General features: G+C 33.5%; 1 protein-coding gene across 3 annotated transcripts in view; it reads right to left on the bottom strand.

The window, feature by feature from the left end:
• Positions 1-1,689: 1,689 nt before the first annotated feature.
• LOC128208978 (serine palmitoyltransferase 2-like) overlaps positions 1,690-15,541 on the bottom strand; it is a 36,719-nt gene continuing 22,867 nt past the window's right edge. Inside the window, exons 10-13 of one of the 3 annotated variants that reach the window (XM_052912755.1) lie at positions 11,764-11,899; positions 8,153-8,282; positions 7,365-7,480; positions 1,690-6,471 (exon numbers count right to left, since the gene is read on the bottom strand). In XM_052912755.1, the coding sequence (XP_052768715.1) occupies positions 7,370-7,480; positions 8,153-8,282; positions 11,764-11,899 (377 nt within the window). In that variant the 3' untranslated portion in view covers positions 1,690-6,471; positions 7,365-7,369. Of the gene's footprint in view, positions 6,472-7,364; positions 7,481-8,152; positions 8,283-11,763; positions 11,900-12,457; positions 12,594-15,541 lie in introns of all 3 variants that reach the window. The other 2 variants (XM_052912757.1, XR_008256926.1) reach the window with 2 other exon arrangements.

Genomic DNA, 15,541 nt, shown 5'->3' on the forward strand with positions numbered 1-15,541 from the left:
CTATATAGTCATAAACGTAAGAGGAGTTGCGAAGAAACCAATTTTAAATGTAAAATAAGCAAAGGGCAATAACTCTTTCAAAAATGGTCGAATCGCGAAAGCCCGACAATATGCGCTGCATCACTATATAGTCATCAATCTGTGAAAGTTTGGTAGAAATTGCATGAAAAACATAAGAGGAGTTATGAAGAAACCAATTTTAAATGTAAAATAAACAAAGGGCTATAACTCTTTCAAACATCGCAAAAGCCAGACAATATGCGCTGCTTCACTCTATGATCATCAATCTGTGAAAGTTTGGTAGAAATCGCATGAAAAACGTAAGAGGAGTTGCGAAGAAACCAATTTTAAATGTAAAATAAGCAAAGGGCAATAACTCTTTCAAAAATGGTCGAATCAGAGAAGCCCGACAATATGCGCTGCCTCACTTTATGATCATCAATCTGGGAAAGTTGGGTAGAAATCGCATGAAAAACTTAAGAGGAGTTGTGAAGAAACCAATTTTAGATGTAAAATAAGCAAAGGGCAATAACTCTTCCAAAAAATGTTCGAATCGCGAAAGCCCGACAATATGGGCTGCTTCACTTTATGATATCAATCTGTAAAAGTTTGGTAGAAATCGCAGAAAAACGTAAGAGGTGTTGCGAAGAAAACAATTTTAAATGTAAAATAAACAAAGGGCTATAACTCTTTCAAAAATGGTCGAATCGCAAAAGCCCGACAATATGCGCTGCTTCACTTTATGATCATCAATCTGTAAAAGTTTGGTAGAAATCGCATGAGAAATGTAAGAGGAAATGCGAAGAAACCAATTTTAAATGTAAAATAAACAAAGGGCTATAACTCTTTCAAAAATGGTCGAAATACAAAAGCCCGACAATAAGCGCTGCTTCACATTATGATCATTAATCTGTGAAAGTTTGGTAGAAATTGCATGAGAAATGTAAGAGGAGATGCAAAGAAATGAATGTGGGACGGACAGATGCACGCATGGAATCGCGCCTACCATTACTATATCCCCTCGCCTTTTCAAGGCGGGGGGATTAAAAGCGCAGTCCACGCTGTAACGGAGCCCTGCATTCGGTTTTTTAACAGAGTTTGATTGAAAGTGTATTTTCTTAAAACACTTCGACAAACCTTTTCACAATACGGCCGTCTGACGGAGCACTGTCAAAACATTATTTTGGAAAAAAAATTGTCGAAGTGTTCGATGAAACTAATGACTTTATTAAATTTCGGTAATAAAACAAATGCAGGGCTTTTTAAGCGGCATAGACTGCCATTTGTTTCATTTAAAATGGTGTTGTAAATGAAAAGTTATCTTTGAGTCTTCATTTTAAGCAAAATGTTGCCTTCCGACGTAGTATATATGACATAATTTATCACATGGTATACACACATTGAAACAGTGGCCTAATAAAAAGTTTTTCCCCGAAAATCATGATCTTGTATTATTCAAGTAACTTGCTCTTGAACTTGAAATTAACGCTTAGCTAAATGAGAGTGGGTGGACTTAACTTCTTAACCAGAGTAGTGCACAGTAATACAATCCATAAGTGTATTTGTTAAAATGACCACTAGACGAGGCCCCGTCTTGGAGCATCGATCTGTCCATTCCACATATTGTGGATATAAATTACTTAATATATAAAGTATGACTTTGAAATACAAAACAATGCCACAAATATATGATGGTTTGAAATCATTTATTTAAGAAATAGAAGTACAAACAGTGATAAACTTTATCATATATAAAACAATATTACAGTGTAGATGATAATATTCAAAATATACTGTGAACAATTATAACCAGCACACATTCATGCTCAAATAACTTAGTTTGTTCATTTAACACAAGTTCAACAAATAAATATGGAGGCAAAACAATGTGTTACAACAACAAATAACAAACAAACTGAATTCTTCATTCATTTCCATCAGTAAATTTAAAAGGTCTATAAAATTCTGCTATAGTTACCATAACAACCTTAAGAATTAATTACCTGATTAAAAACTGAATTCGACCAATCACAAAAATCAGTGTAAGAACATTTGGAAGGTAAATCTTTGGTGATTTATAATTTGTCCACAAATGAAATTAGGAACAATGAATAACTGAATCAGAAGCTATTTGAAATTTGAGCACAATTGCTTATTTTAATTATTTAGTGTAAGTTTATCTTAGGACAACAGACATCTTGAAAAACATCATTCAGAGAAAAAATTATGTACATGGTACAAACATATATTGATAAACATCTATAATATTATGATTATGAACATTCAAAAGAAACAATGTGTAAACAATTATGCATGGGGTATTGGAATGGATTCAGATTGTTTGGCAACAAATACTTAAAATATGGTTTAGGAAATAGTTGATCATTGCAGAATGCCATGTATACATGTAGTTGTAGAAAAAAGGACTGTTAAGAAAAATTACAACAAAAATATCATCTTATAAAGGGAAACCTGAACCAATTAAAAAAATTTTTTTTACCGCATATGTTGGTTTTTATCCTTGATTTCACAGCTAAATGCAACTTAAATCTACATGTATGACATTTCTAAAGAAAGCTTGGTACACTACCAGTAAGCTGTTACATACCCATCATTCAGACAAGAGCTTGTGATACAGGTAAAGATTTGTTTTCTATTGATGGGACAGTAAGTGCAAGCAGTAAATACAAAACTGTTGCAAAAACTTTAATCATAAGGAAATATCATATGGGGAATTAACTGGGATGTTTTTGATCCAAAAAGGGTTATACAAAATATGGAATTATAATTTAATAAATAAATGACAACAACCGATTTGCATTGCTGAACCAGACAAATTCTTCCTCAACACAGCAAACAGTTAAAACTAAAAATTTTGATCACAAATTCATGTCAGTGACAATGAAATGAACATGATTCCACTGAGTATTACAATTTGATTTGAATGTGTGTGCTTGTGTTAAAAGCTATGTGCATATGTAAAACATTACGCTATGTATAGGACATAATTGGTGTAAATATGCATGTGTAATAAAATTTTGCAAGGCTTATGGAATGTATACAGGATTAAGGCTTACATATACATGTAATATGGAATTCAAAATATTGTAAATGACATGATCTTACAAACATGAATTGACGAAGCAATAAAGCATAGTCCTATCAGCTTATGTTAATTCAATTAGATAGAATAGTGTTGAATTAAATGGTCCTATGTTGCCACATAATTTGCTAGAGATAATGGTAAATTGTAAAATTGGTATAAAAAATCTATACTTGGTTTTATGGTTAATTTCTATTTATTTTATCTAAATAGGAAAATCGTCTGCAGTTGAATACCGATTACATAGTATGTTACTGTTTTTGTCTTCTAGAAAACTATGGTATAAAGCTAAATGTAAAATGTTGCATCGGAACATTATAAATCTTGTCATGTGTTGAATAACAACACAATCTACTTGGTGTTTAGTAAAAAAAGAGGTTCATGCCATGATAACATATAATCATTTATGATTCTAAATTTGCAAGTATAATACAAAAATTGTTTTCAATAAACCTTCACTATAAACCTTCACTATTTTCTAAGTATTTTTTAAACATTTTCCTTTTACTTCACTCTTTTTATCAATGGTTTAGACTGTATACCTGTATACTGTAAAAAATACTGACATGGAAGTACAAGTTCAGTTTGGAAGAAATCATCATTTAAAAAACTTATATATTCTAACAAAAAACAGCTTACCAAAATCTACCGTTCATGCAATATGGCAGACAACAGGAGAATAGAAAGTTTGCAGGCCCTCGGAGATCATGTCAGGAACCGAAAACAAGTATCAAACTTCAGCTATCCAAACAGTGCTAAAAGTTCCGACCCTTTACAATCACATATTTAATTCCTTGACAGTACATGCAGTAGAACTTCTAGCTCAAATATCATTATTGATCCTTCCAATCACTTCAATATTAGATTATTACAACCATTACAAGGTATGCGACTATGTATACATGAATATGATTATCACACTTTGCTTATATGGTTGTTGTGTGTAAAATGTCGATTATGGTAATAAATACAGTGAAATATTTACAGGCGGCAGCACAAAATGATACAGGTTTAAAAATATACAAAATATTTAATTATAACCAGCAATAAAACATACAGTCGAGCCTCGCTATGTGGACGTCGGATAAGTCGACTTTCCGGTTATGTCGACTTTTTTTTCCGGTCCCGAATTTATTCCTTCTTATTCTATATAAAATAAATTTGTTTGTGTCAAATTTTTTTATCTCGACTTTTTCGCTATGTCAACCTCGTTTTTCAGTCCCAGTGGTGGAATTTCACACATTTTCTATGTTCTTTATGTCGAACTGTAGATCGAGACATATGTGTGAAAATATACCGTGCGTGTCAATATAACAAACTGTCATAATTGGGGGATACAAAAATGTCATTGGCAAGTGCGAATAATTCAAGTTGTTTGTTTATGTATTTTATTAAAGAGACATTTATTGCTCAAGCTCTTTTTGGTATTGTATAAAACATGAACAATTTATTGATTAGATATCAATCCCAAATGGGAACAGAAAGCATAACTTCAAAATGTCAAATGTTAGTTCCACTGCTCTGGTCGACCAATTCAGAGAAGGACCCGGTATACAATCCTTTGATGCCTTTCGAGAATGTGCTATATTGTTGTGTATAAACGAAACACGAATGTGCTATTTTATAAAAGTTGTTGTCATATGTGCTTTACCTTTTTCTTACAATGAACAAATGTATGCAATTGTGGTTTTATATGTGTTTTGTGTGATCCATAAACGTAAAAGAAATAAATTTGACACAAATAATTCTTCTTTTGTTTCCCTTTTTTTTCAATAATAAGGTTGCTGTTTTCCCGATGAAAATATGTAACAAGAGTGTTCAATTGTGGATGTAAACATCGGACAATCCAACTCAAACGTGTTGGGATTGGTGATATTTTTTGTAATTCGGATGAGTCGACTAGGTCCCGAAAAGGTCGACATAACGAGTTTCGACTGTATCAATAACAGTCAAATTTCACTTTCAGTAACACTGTTAAAACTCCAATCATTTAAACAATCAGTATATACATGTGTCTTACCAAATTCAGTATGATAACTTTTAATAACAAAATACAATAACATAAGTTAAAACTTCTATCATTTTAAAATGTATGTGTATTCTATATACGGCTGATGTTATCATTTACATTGTTTTATGTTCAGGCTGTGGATGGCCTGCCGACTTCATCTTTTTGAAGACCAAAAAAAAAATCACTAACAATTACTTTGTATCAAAACACTAAGTACCACAAATATTCACCTGATAGTACAAGTTCAGAAGAAAATTAAACATTTGTATCATAATGCTGAATTCTATAAATGACATAAAAATACTTATTTGATAAATGAACTGTGAGATTCATCTAAAAAATAATAAAGGTGATTTTAAGCCACAACAAAATAGCATTTAGAATAGTCCCATTTACTGATACCTCATGTTACCACATTTAACACACCTTAGTTTAGCCTGAATAATTCAGCTAAAACTTTTTAATTCTGCTTTTCTGAAAATAGATTGTTTTTGCAGCAACCATAATGCAAAATCCGAATAAAAATGGTATCCGCAAATGGGCCTACACCACTTAAAGCATTATTAGACCCCTAATTGATTTTGGTCATGCAATTCTTATAATTCAAATATGAAACCAAAAATACAAGCAACCAATATAAAATCATACAAAAAAAACTGACAAAAATAAAATATAAAAAACAAATACACCCTGTCAGAACTTAATTGAAGCAAAACCAGTGTGTTGAGCATGCTACTAACTATAACAAAGAATGAACTGTTTTCATGTAATGATCAAACAGAATTTGTTACACAAGTGTTAGTTTCAGAAACTTTGGTACACATTTTACATGTGCTTGAATCTGCTTGACATGACTACCCGGTATAACTATATACAAACAAATTTGCATTATTATTTGCTTGCATTTTCTAAAAAAAAAATTTAATAAAAAAAAAATTCTTTTTTTTAAACACTCACTGTATAAAAAGCTTCGAATAACCACACAAAATATTTTGCAGTCATATTTACCAAAAAATAACAAAATATGGGACTTATTGAGTAAATGTTTAAAAATAAATAAAAAAAATAATTAAAAATAGTTCCATACTTCAAATGTGTAACCTCGTTACTATGTCATTCAATTCCAATATCACAAAAAAGCTATTTTGATGAACCATTCTTGAAATATCTGCTACACAATCCTATGTCTTCACTTTTTGCCTTTGATCACTGTTTTCATGGAAGTCTTTAACTAACCTAGCCATTCCTGATGGTAAATAAGGCCTTAAAAAGGAAAGACAATTGATTTCAGGTCCTTCTAGAACCAAGTCAGTGGTAAAACCATTTCACCAGGTGTCCCTGCCATCAAGCAGCTTGTCTGGAATGAAATAGATAGAACATATTATCATATAACCGTGAGTTCATTATTGACAAATGTTGTTATATTTTACATATTTACACATTTATATCTTTTTTATATAGTACCTTTCTGCATCACTTGTTTTAACTTTGAAAGTACTGTTTGTTGTTTGTGGAAATAAATAATGAAAACAGGGAAAACAATATCTTTATTAACAACAGAAAAACTGATAATATGCTTTCCGGTGGTTTACAGAGATTAATAAGTGAAATAAAAAATGATATTCCAATATTTCAAACAGTGAAGACATCAATTTGATATTTTTCAGTTTTTAAATTTGAGCCCGTTCAAACATCAGCAAGCACAGGGCTGAGACACAAAATCAACAAGAGATGTTTGTCAAACATTATGCCCCCTGAGCACCATGTTGTCATAATAAATTTGGAAATTGAATAAAATATGAATAGACCAAATTGCCAGCTGATTTAACCTGATGACCTCAAAATCAATAGGGGTCATCCACTTTGAAGACCGTCCATGCAGGCATTGTAAGTAATCACTTGGACAAGATTTCACCTTCAGGGTCATTATGATCTTGAACACTGTACCTAGTGCCCACCAAAATCAGTTGGTGTACATATCAACTGACCCACTGACAGACATTTGCAATGCAATAACACCTCCTTGAAGGGGGGAATAACAATTTAAGACATATTATAAAAAGACATATTGTTCGTTTTAATGAAAGATAGCAGTATATATGATCTTGTGAACACCAAAAGTGAATATTACACAATGCCACTTGTGCAATGTGGAATAGGACTTTTGGTGCTCACTTGGTGAAATATATTACCATCTTACACTGAAACAAACAATTAACCTCTATATTATGAGTATTTTGTCACACCTACCATGGTTAATGGATTGGAACATTAGCGTTTTTGTCATCCTCGCACCATCTCGGGACTTCCGTTCTGGAATACTTTAACTTCAGCAATGTGCCAACCTCATCGATTATGTCAAGTGCCTAAAGAGAGAAAAAAGCAAGCAAAGTCTTAAGTCTAGTTATACTTATTTATTTATAATAGCTGGCTCTCTCATCATTATATTGTCTTACGTCCTTTGTGTGCAAATCTACGCTCTGTATATATTAGTGATACAATTTGAAATACCCTTCTTCACCATTTTATTTATAGGCTGATGATGTCGCAACATGTTGCAACAATAAGATGTTTAGTCAAGTATATTTATTATGCATTTTTTTTAACAGTGTATAACATATTCTTAGAATTGTATAATGTCAGTGTCCAGTTTTCAAACAGTAGTCAATTTAACCTGCCAATTCATGTCATTTGTTGTATTCATGTCTGATCCTGATCATCCTTGTATATATATATATTATGTAAATCTGAGTATATGTTAAATGTGCATGGGATGGAGGAACAGCTCAATAACCCTCTAATCTTGATCTTTATAGAAATTCTAACAGTTGATAATTGCCAATCCTTAAAATCAGCTGGGATCTGTTTGAGTATGAGGGATTCATGCCCAAAGCAGGGTAAAGCTTTGAAATTGTTTAAAAAAATCATATATATTTATTTTCCACTGTCAATACTGATTTCAGAATTAATCCTGAACTTTAGAACCCCTGCTTTATTTAAATATGATCTGCACTTGACACCACATGCCTACTACTCACCTTATCCACCATTTCCTGTGTGTGAGCCGCTGACAAACAAAACCTTGCCCGAGACTCAATGATTGGCGTCGCCGGGAACCCGACCACCACAATGCCAAGCCCACGCTTAAGGCACTCCCGACTAAAACAGCTGAAATCACAATAAATGACTTATATTATCATGTGAATCAATAATTCTTTTTGAAAACAAAGAATTATTCATATAAATAATTTTAAAACTGAGGTCTAACACAAATTAGAACATTTATCCAACAAAAAAGCCTTGTTTTCTCGTTAAAAAGACAATCATGAAGAAGAAAAAAACAGTCGTTATACTATAATTGCATTACTAGAGCTGTCACAGGAGTGAGGAATTCCCCAAATATTCCTGGTCACATGAATAGGGGCCATAACTCTGCTTAACATTGGATGATTGCAACCAAAGTTGAACATGACCTGTATTCTATAGACTATAGTGTTAAACATGGATTTTAAAATCCAATGTACCTGTCATTCGTTACAATCCGGACACCTGATTTAAGCAAATTCTAAGTGGGCCATAACTCCGTCAAACATTGGAGGATTGTAACCAAAGATGAAATTGACCTGTATTCTATATTGTTAAACATGAATTTTAAAATCCATTCTTTCTGTCATTAGCTGCCAGACACCTGACTGAGGCCAATTCTAAATAGGCCATAACTCTGTAAAAACTTGGTTTGTAACCAAAGACAGTAACAAAAGTCAAGTTTGACAGGTTTTTTTATGGTGTTAAGCATTTGTACCAAGTCTTTTTAAGTTTGTCAACCCTTTTATGATTTTTGTCAGGACACCATATATTTTTGCAAATTCCTATTTGAAGAAGACCAATAACTCAGAAAAAATAGTGGATTGTAACCAAATTTGAACTTAACCAAAAATTATTTAAACCCTTTGACACGCATGAGAAATTGTTTGGATAAGACTTTCTCCTTTATAACCCGCCCCCCTCTTTACTTTGTGTTACTTTGTGTTAGGTGGAGGTATATTTATAATATTTGCGACTACACTTCCGGATTATTTTAGGCATAATAAGACTACACTTTTAAGTGTTATACAAGGATCACTACAACAACAGTACTAATAAAATTTTAGTATGCCAATAATGGTATATGTTGAATGGTATTTTACTTTGGAAGAAAAATGGGATTGTTATCAGGCTTAAAAATATGATTCTATTCCTTCATTTAAAGGAAATTGAGGCTTTCGAGGTAGTGTACACATATGATGATTATTCTCACAGTTGGGCCGGACTTAAATTCAAGTAAAACTACTAAGGGAGTGTACACATATGATCATTATTCTAGCAATTGGGTCTGACTTAATTAACCATGAACTTACAAGGGGGTGTACACATATGATCATTATTCTAGCAATTGGGTCTGACTTAATTAACCATGAACTTACAAGGGGGTGTACACATATGATCATTATTCTAGCAATTGGGTCTGACTTAATTAACCATGAACTTACAAGGGGGTGTACACATATGATCATTATTATAGCAACTTGGTCTGACTTAATGAACAGTAAACTGTCACTATACACATATGATCACTATTCTAGCAACAATTATTAGAGCTGGCTTAATCAAAAGTGAATTTACAAGGGAGTGTACACATATGATGACTTTACTGGAGGTTGGACCTGGCTTAATTTACACATATGATCACTATTCTAACAGCCGGGCCTGGCATAAATAACAGTGAACTTACAAGGGAGTGTACACAATCATGTGATGTCTATACTGGCACTTAAACATGGGTCCATAGTCACTAAGGTCTTGAGTCTCAGGATTCAAAATTGCAATTTTTCATTTTATTTTGTAGTTTCTATTTGAATAGCAAACACAGTATTACTCTGTTAAACTAGCCAGATATGTTGCAATTACCCTGTTAAACAAGTATTTCTACGATTTTAATAAATTGAAGACAATTTTTCAAAATTAATTAAAATATTTATGTTGTTAATGGCCAATGTCTATTTTATGCCGATTCGCCAATGAACTTTTTATGAAAGATTTATGAAATCAAAATAATAAATTTGATTTTCTGAGCCTGAGGTTACTGAACATGGATCCTTGCTTAAATAACAGTGAAATACAAGGTATTGTACAATACAGTATGATTACATAAAACTGTTGGATAATTGGTGTTGTAATAAACAAAACTTTGACAGCAACTGTTGCGGACTTGGTATTATTAATTTACAATCCAAAGGTCCATCCAGTTTAGAGCATTGAAGAAATTTTGGTCTGACTTTTAAAACAGACATTTTAGTCAAATTTTGACTGAATAGACCTATTGTACTTAATATTTGTCAGACATGGTTCACATCTACATGATAATACATGTAATGGTTTTGAGTTGCATTTCAGGAAGTATACCAAGTAACCTTTTTACCTTTCCCCAACAGATGACTTATGTTATAATACCATAAAGGATTAAAACTCATAAAAACATTGTGAGCATGATATAACCATGGCAACAACAAACATACATGTATGCTGTTACATTGGGTGAAAACTACAGTAGAATTGTCCATTTTCATTACAGAGCTGCATGACAAGACAGCTTAAGTTGTACCTAACATTTCCAAAGAAGATTTTAAGTTTAATAGGATAAAATTTATAAGTTGCGTTATGTGGAATATTTGTTAATTAAATTTCTGCAAGCTTAAGAACATGAGTTACTGAACACCAGCAATATTTGAATTCCGAGAAGTGACCCTTGCTACACACAGATGTATTATCACTGGGAACTTGTGTACCAAGTTTCATGTAAACGGTTTAAGAATGAACAGCAAATGTAATGGCACTTTTTTCTCCAGAAAAATCTGACAAAGTTAAAGTATACTTAAAGCCAAAGTAACACATTTTTATTCATGCAATCTTATATAACTTAAGCAAAAAGGAGATGGGAGAAAACAACAACATTCAAAATAAAATCATATACACATTTGTGCCAAAATACAGCAAAATAAATATTACCCACTAGTTAATCTCATGAAAATGGACAATTAGTGTAGTTATAAACTAAACCTTTACTAACAATGACTGAAGTAAAGTGAAAGCATCAAAGGTCTATTGCATCATAAAAATAACATGCATAAGGTTTGAGCAAACTTAAAATACCAGTTCAACTAAAATAATGCATTTAACACACTGAAGTAATACAATTCTTTTTTTATACGGAAAAGAAAATTAGTTAAATGCATGCATAAGCCCAGAGATAACAAATTCAGTTTTATTTAAAAAGAAAATGATTTTCAAAGCAAATTTAAATTTCAAGCAATTATGTAAAATTAGTGAAGTTAACAAATCATAAGTCTTTAGTTTCCTTAATTAATCTAAAATTACAACCAACCCCTGATGTAACATATACTGTAGTATATACAGTATACATGCAATGATTTTAGTATACAGAGAATCTGTCATTTCCAAAACCCTGAATTCAGGACCCAAAAATGATTAAATGTAAATGGTGGTGTATTTGGTAGTCTAAGTTTGCTCCAGAATTCACATACTAAAAGCTGAGAGTCAGGATGCCCTCAGCCTTGTTAATGTCTCACAACCACACCTTTGTGAAACTTACGCAATTTTTGCAGGCATAAAAAGAAGCAAAGGAACAACAGGGGAATCTTTGTTCCCGTAAATTATAAATCCCATCTCGTGCAGACGCCGTCTAAAGTATCGACAGTTATCCTTCAGCTGTTGTATTCTTCGTTCACCTGTAAAAGGCATGAATGCCCAGTATGTTAGATAACAATTTCTGAATATGTATGTGCACAATTTGATCCCGGAGCATGTATGAATGCAGGTGCCAGGAGCATGTATAAATGCAGGTGCCATGTGCCATGTGCTTTTTGTCGTATTGTGTATTTGGGGGCATTATATAGGAGGCTTTGGAACTTTCTGAGATGCAATACTTGTAATGGCATTTTTTCTTTCATTTTGACAAAAGTATTTTCAAATAAATAATTCTAAGTAAAGACAAATATAGCCAATTTGATGCGCATATAAAAATGCTTTACTGTAAAGCAAAACAATTTGTAACACCAAAACAAGATTCAGCATGTCCATGATTGCCAAAATGGTCTACAATCATGCATACTAATGAATGCCAATTAGCCCTATGTGTAATAAATAAAAAAAAATAAAAAGTCGAATTTTTGTCAACAAATTCTGGGTACTATCAAAATGAAAATAAAGGCCATTCCAAGTTTTACAGCTCAGTTCCCTCCTATGATATACCGGTACAAATAATTGGGACAATTGTTAAAACCTACCAAGCCCTTGCAGGGAAGTAAACCAGTAGTGGCACAACAGGTGAATCCCTGTTGCCATAGATTATAAATCCCATTTCATGAAGACGTCGTCGGAAATAGCGAATATTGGTCTTTAACTGTTGAACACGTTGTAACCCTGAAGTGATTCATTGGTTATAGCATTGAATTACACAGCCTATACTTTGTTGATACAGTTTAAATTTATTTATTTTTAAATGATTGTGAAACAACTTTGAACAGCTTTAAATTAATCACTCTTGTTGGCATAGCATTATTCCAGAGTGTGGTCTTATGCTGTGAGAGAAAGAAGAGTACATGGAAGAAACCCACTTGTCAAGCTTGATGATCACCAACCAGATGACAACCAACCAGGCCATGGGATGTAACCCACTTATCCAGCTTGGTGACCACCAACCAGGCCATGGAAAGAATACCACTTGTCCACCTTGATGACCACCAACCATGCCATGGGAACAAACCCACTTGTTCAGATTTATGACCACCAACCAGGCCACACCAACCAGGCCATGGGAAGAAACCCACTTGTCCAGCTTGGTGACCACCAACCAGGCCATGGGAAGAATCCCACTTGACCAGCTTGGTGACCACCAACCAGGTCATGGGAAGAATCCCACTTGACCAGCTTGATGGCCACCAACCAGGCCATGGGAAGAATACCACTTGACCAGCTTGATGACCACCAACCAGGCCATGGGAAGAATCCCACTTGTCCAGCTTGATGACCTCACAAGGGCATGGGAAGAATCCCACTTGTCCAGCTTGATGACCACCAACCAGGCCATGGGAAGAAACCCACTTGTCCAGCTTGATGACCACCAACCAGTCCATGGGAAGAATCCCACTTGACCAGCTTGATGATAACCAACCAGGCCATGGGAAGAAACCCACTTGTCCAGCTTGATGACCACCAACCAGGCCATGGGAAGAATCCCACTTGTCCAGCTTGTTGACCACCAACCAGGCCATGAATCAAACATGGAAACACTTGGTGAAAATAATTGTGTTAACTATTACGCGAATTGGACAACCAGTACTGACAGGCCTACTGTTTAACTTTTCTTAATAACGAAACTTAACAAATTTAATGATATTAGTTCTAGAGGGTTTTTTTCCGGGGAAAGAATGTTTTAAATTGATTGCAGTGGGTTTTGTTTCTTATTCATATCACTATAAAAATACCTTCTATATAGTACAGCCATTTGTTTCATTTTAAACTGTTTTAGTGTTTTCATGCTGTAAGGATTTACTTCAATGTCATGCGAGGAGAAAATTGTGCATTCAATAACCTGAGAGTTTTCTGTTATAATACTGAAGCAAGCAGTTATCCTCTTAGTGCGTGTGAGTTTTAATAAACCAATCATCTCATTATTATGAATTTATGACTAATTATGTTATGAGCTGGACCATGTGAAACAAGTACTCTTATATGGTTTTATTAGTATCCTGCTTTGCAGAAATATATATGTGAAGCTTTTAAACTGTAAAGGAAGCAGGAAAATAATGATATTTCATAATGATCATGGTTTAATCACCAAATCATGTGTTTCCATTTAATGAAACTGTATGTAGCCTACATGTATAGCTGAAATGTCTTATCAAAAGTGATGAAATACAGAACAATTATGTTATCATACGACATGCAATGTGACTTGGGTAAATACATTAAGTCCTTTCATGATGTAATAAATTCTTACGGTTTGTATTCATACAACTTTTAAGTAAAATTTTACACTATGATTTTCTGAAATTGTAAAATATTAATTAAATTAAAGGTAAAAGCTTTTTTTGGAAATGACAATATAGATAATCTAATAGTCAACATATTTGTGAGTTCAACTGCAGTTTGGAAATGACTTGAGATGTTGTATGAACAAGCCCTGAAGACTCTGATATTTCTCCAGCTAATGGTACCATAATCTGAATATATTTTTACATGAATTTAAAATATTTTAAGGAGATGACAAGTTGAAACAATGCTTATGGCCAAAATTCTGAATATATTTTACAACAAATTTTAATAAAATCTCCCTTGATATTGTTTGTTATGCATCTATATTTTTTTCAGCTAAATTTAAAGACAATTACAATTATCAATGAGAGACAGGCATCCTAGAGTTAATATTTAGAATTCAGACCCAATATTAACCCATTTGCTGCCAAAATACCTAATGAGGGACAGGCATCCTAGTGTTAGAATAAGATTTCAAACCCAGTACCATCCCCCTTCCTGCCCAAATACCCAATGAGACAGGCTTCCAAGAGTTAAAATTTAGAATTCAAAACCAATATTAACCCCTTTCCTGCCCAATTACCCAAGGAGAGACAGGCATCCAAGAGTTAAAATTTAGAATTCAAACCCAATATTAACCCCTTTCCTGCCCAATTACCCAAGGAGAGACAGGCATCCTAGAGTTTGAATTAGAATTCAAACCCAGTACCATCCCCCTTCCTGCTCAAATACCCAATGCAAGACAGGCATCCTAGAGTTAAAATTTAGAACTCGTACCTAATATTAACCCCTTTCCAGCCCAAATACCCAAGGAGAGACAGGCATCCTTGAATTAAAATTTAGAATTCAAATCTAATATTTACCCCTTTCTTGCCCAAATACCCAATGAGACAGGCTTCCAAGAGTTAAAATTTAGAATTCAAGCCCAATATTAACCCCTTTCCTGCCCAAATACCCAATGAGTGACAGACATCCTAGTGTTCCAAATCAGCCCAATATCTTTTTCTGTGAGAAAATTCTTTAAAATATCCCTGTTAGGACTGAATTCCGCAGTCAAAATATGCATGCATAATAAGATCAAAGTAAGGTTTTGAAAAATATTTTCTCTTCGGATCTGCTTGCAATCTGACAAAATACATCTTTAAGCAGTAAAAAGGAAATGCTTCAGAGTCCTTGCACATGCAAATATTCTTTTACAATCATGTCCAGTGCTCCAGCTAGGCCTAAATAGCAGGGTGTGGCACCAGGCTTCCCTTTAACAGCACCCTGCTGCCTTTTACTTTACCCCACTGGACCCTCTTGCTTAACAGGAGTCAATTTTCAGAAATAAGAAG

Source organism: Mya arenaria, chromosome 11 (genome assembly GCF_026914265.1).
Source record: "Mya arenaria isolate MELC-2E11 chromosome 11, ASM2691426v1".
NCBI classification, from domain to species: domain Eukaryota; kingdom Metazoa; phylum Mollusca; class Bivalvia; order Myida; family Myidae; genus Mya; species Mya arenaria.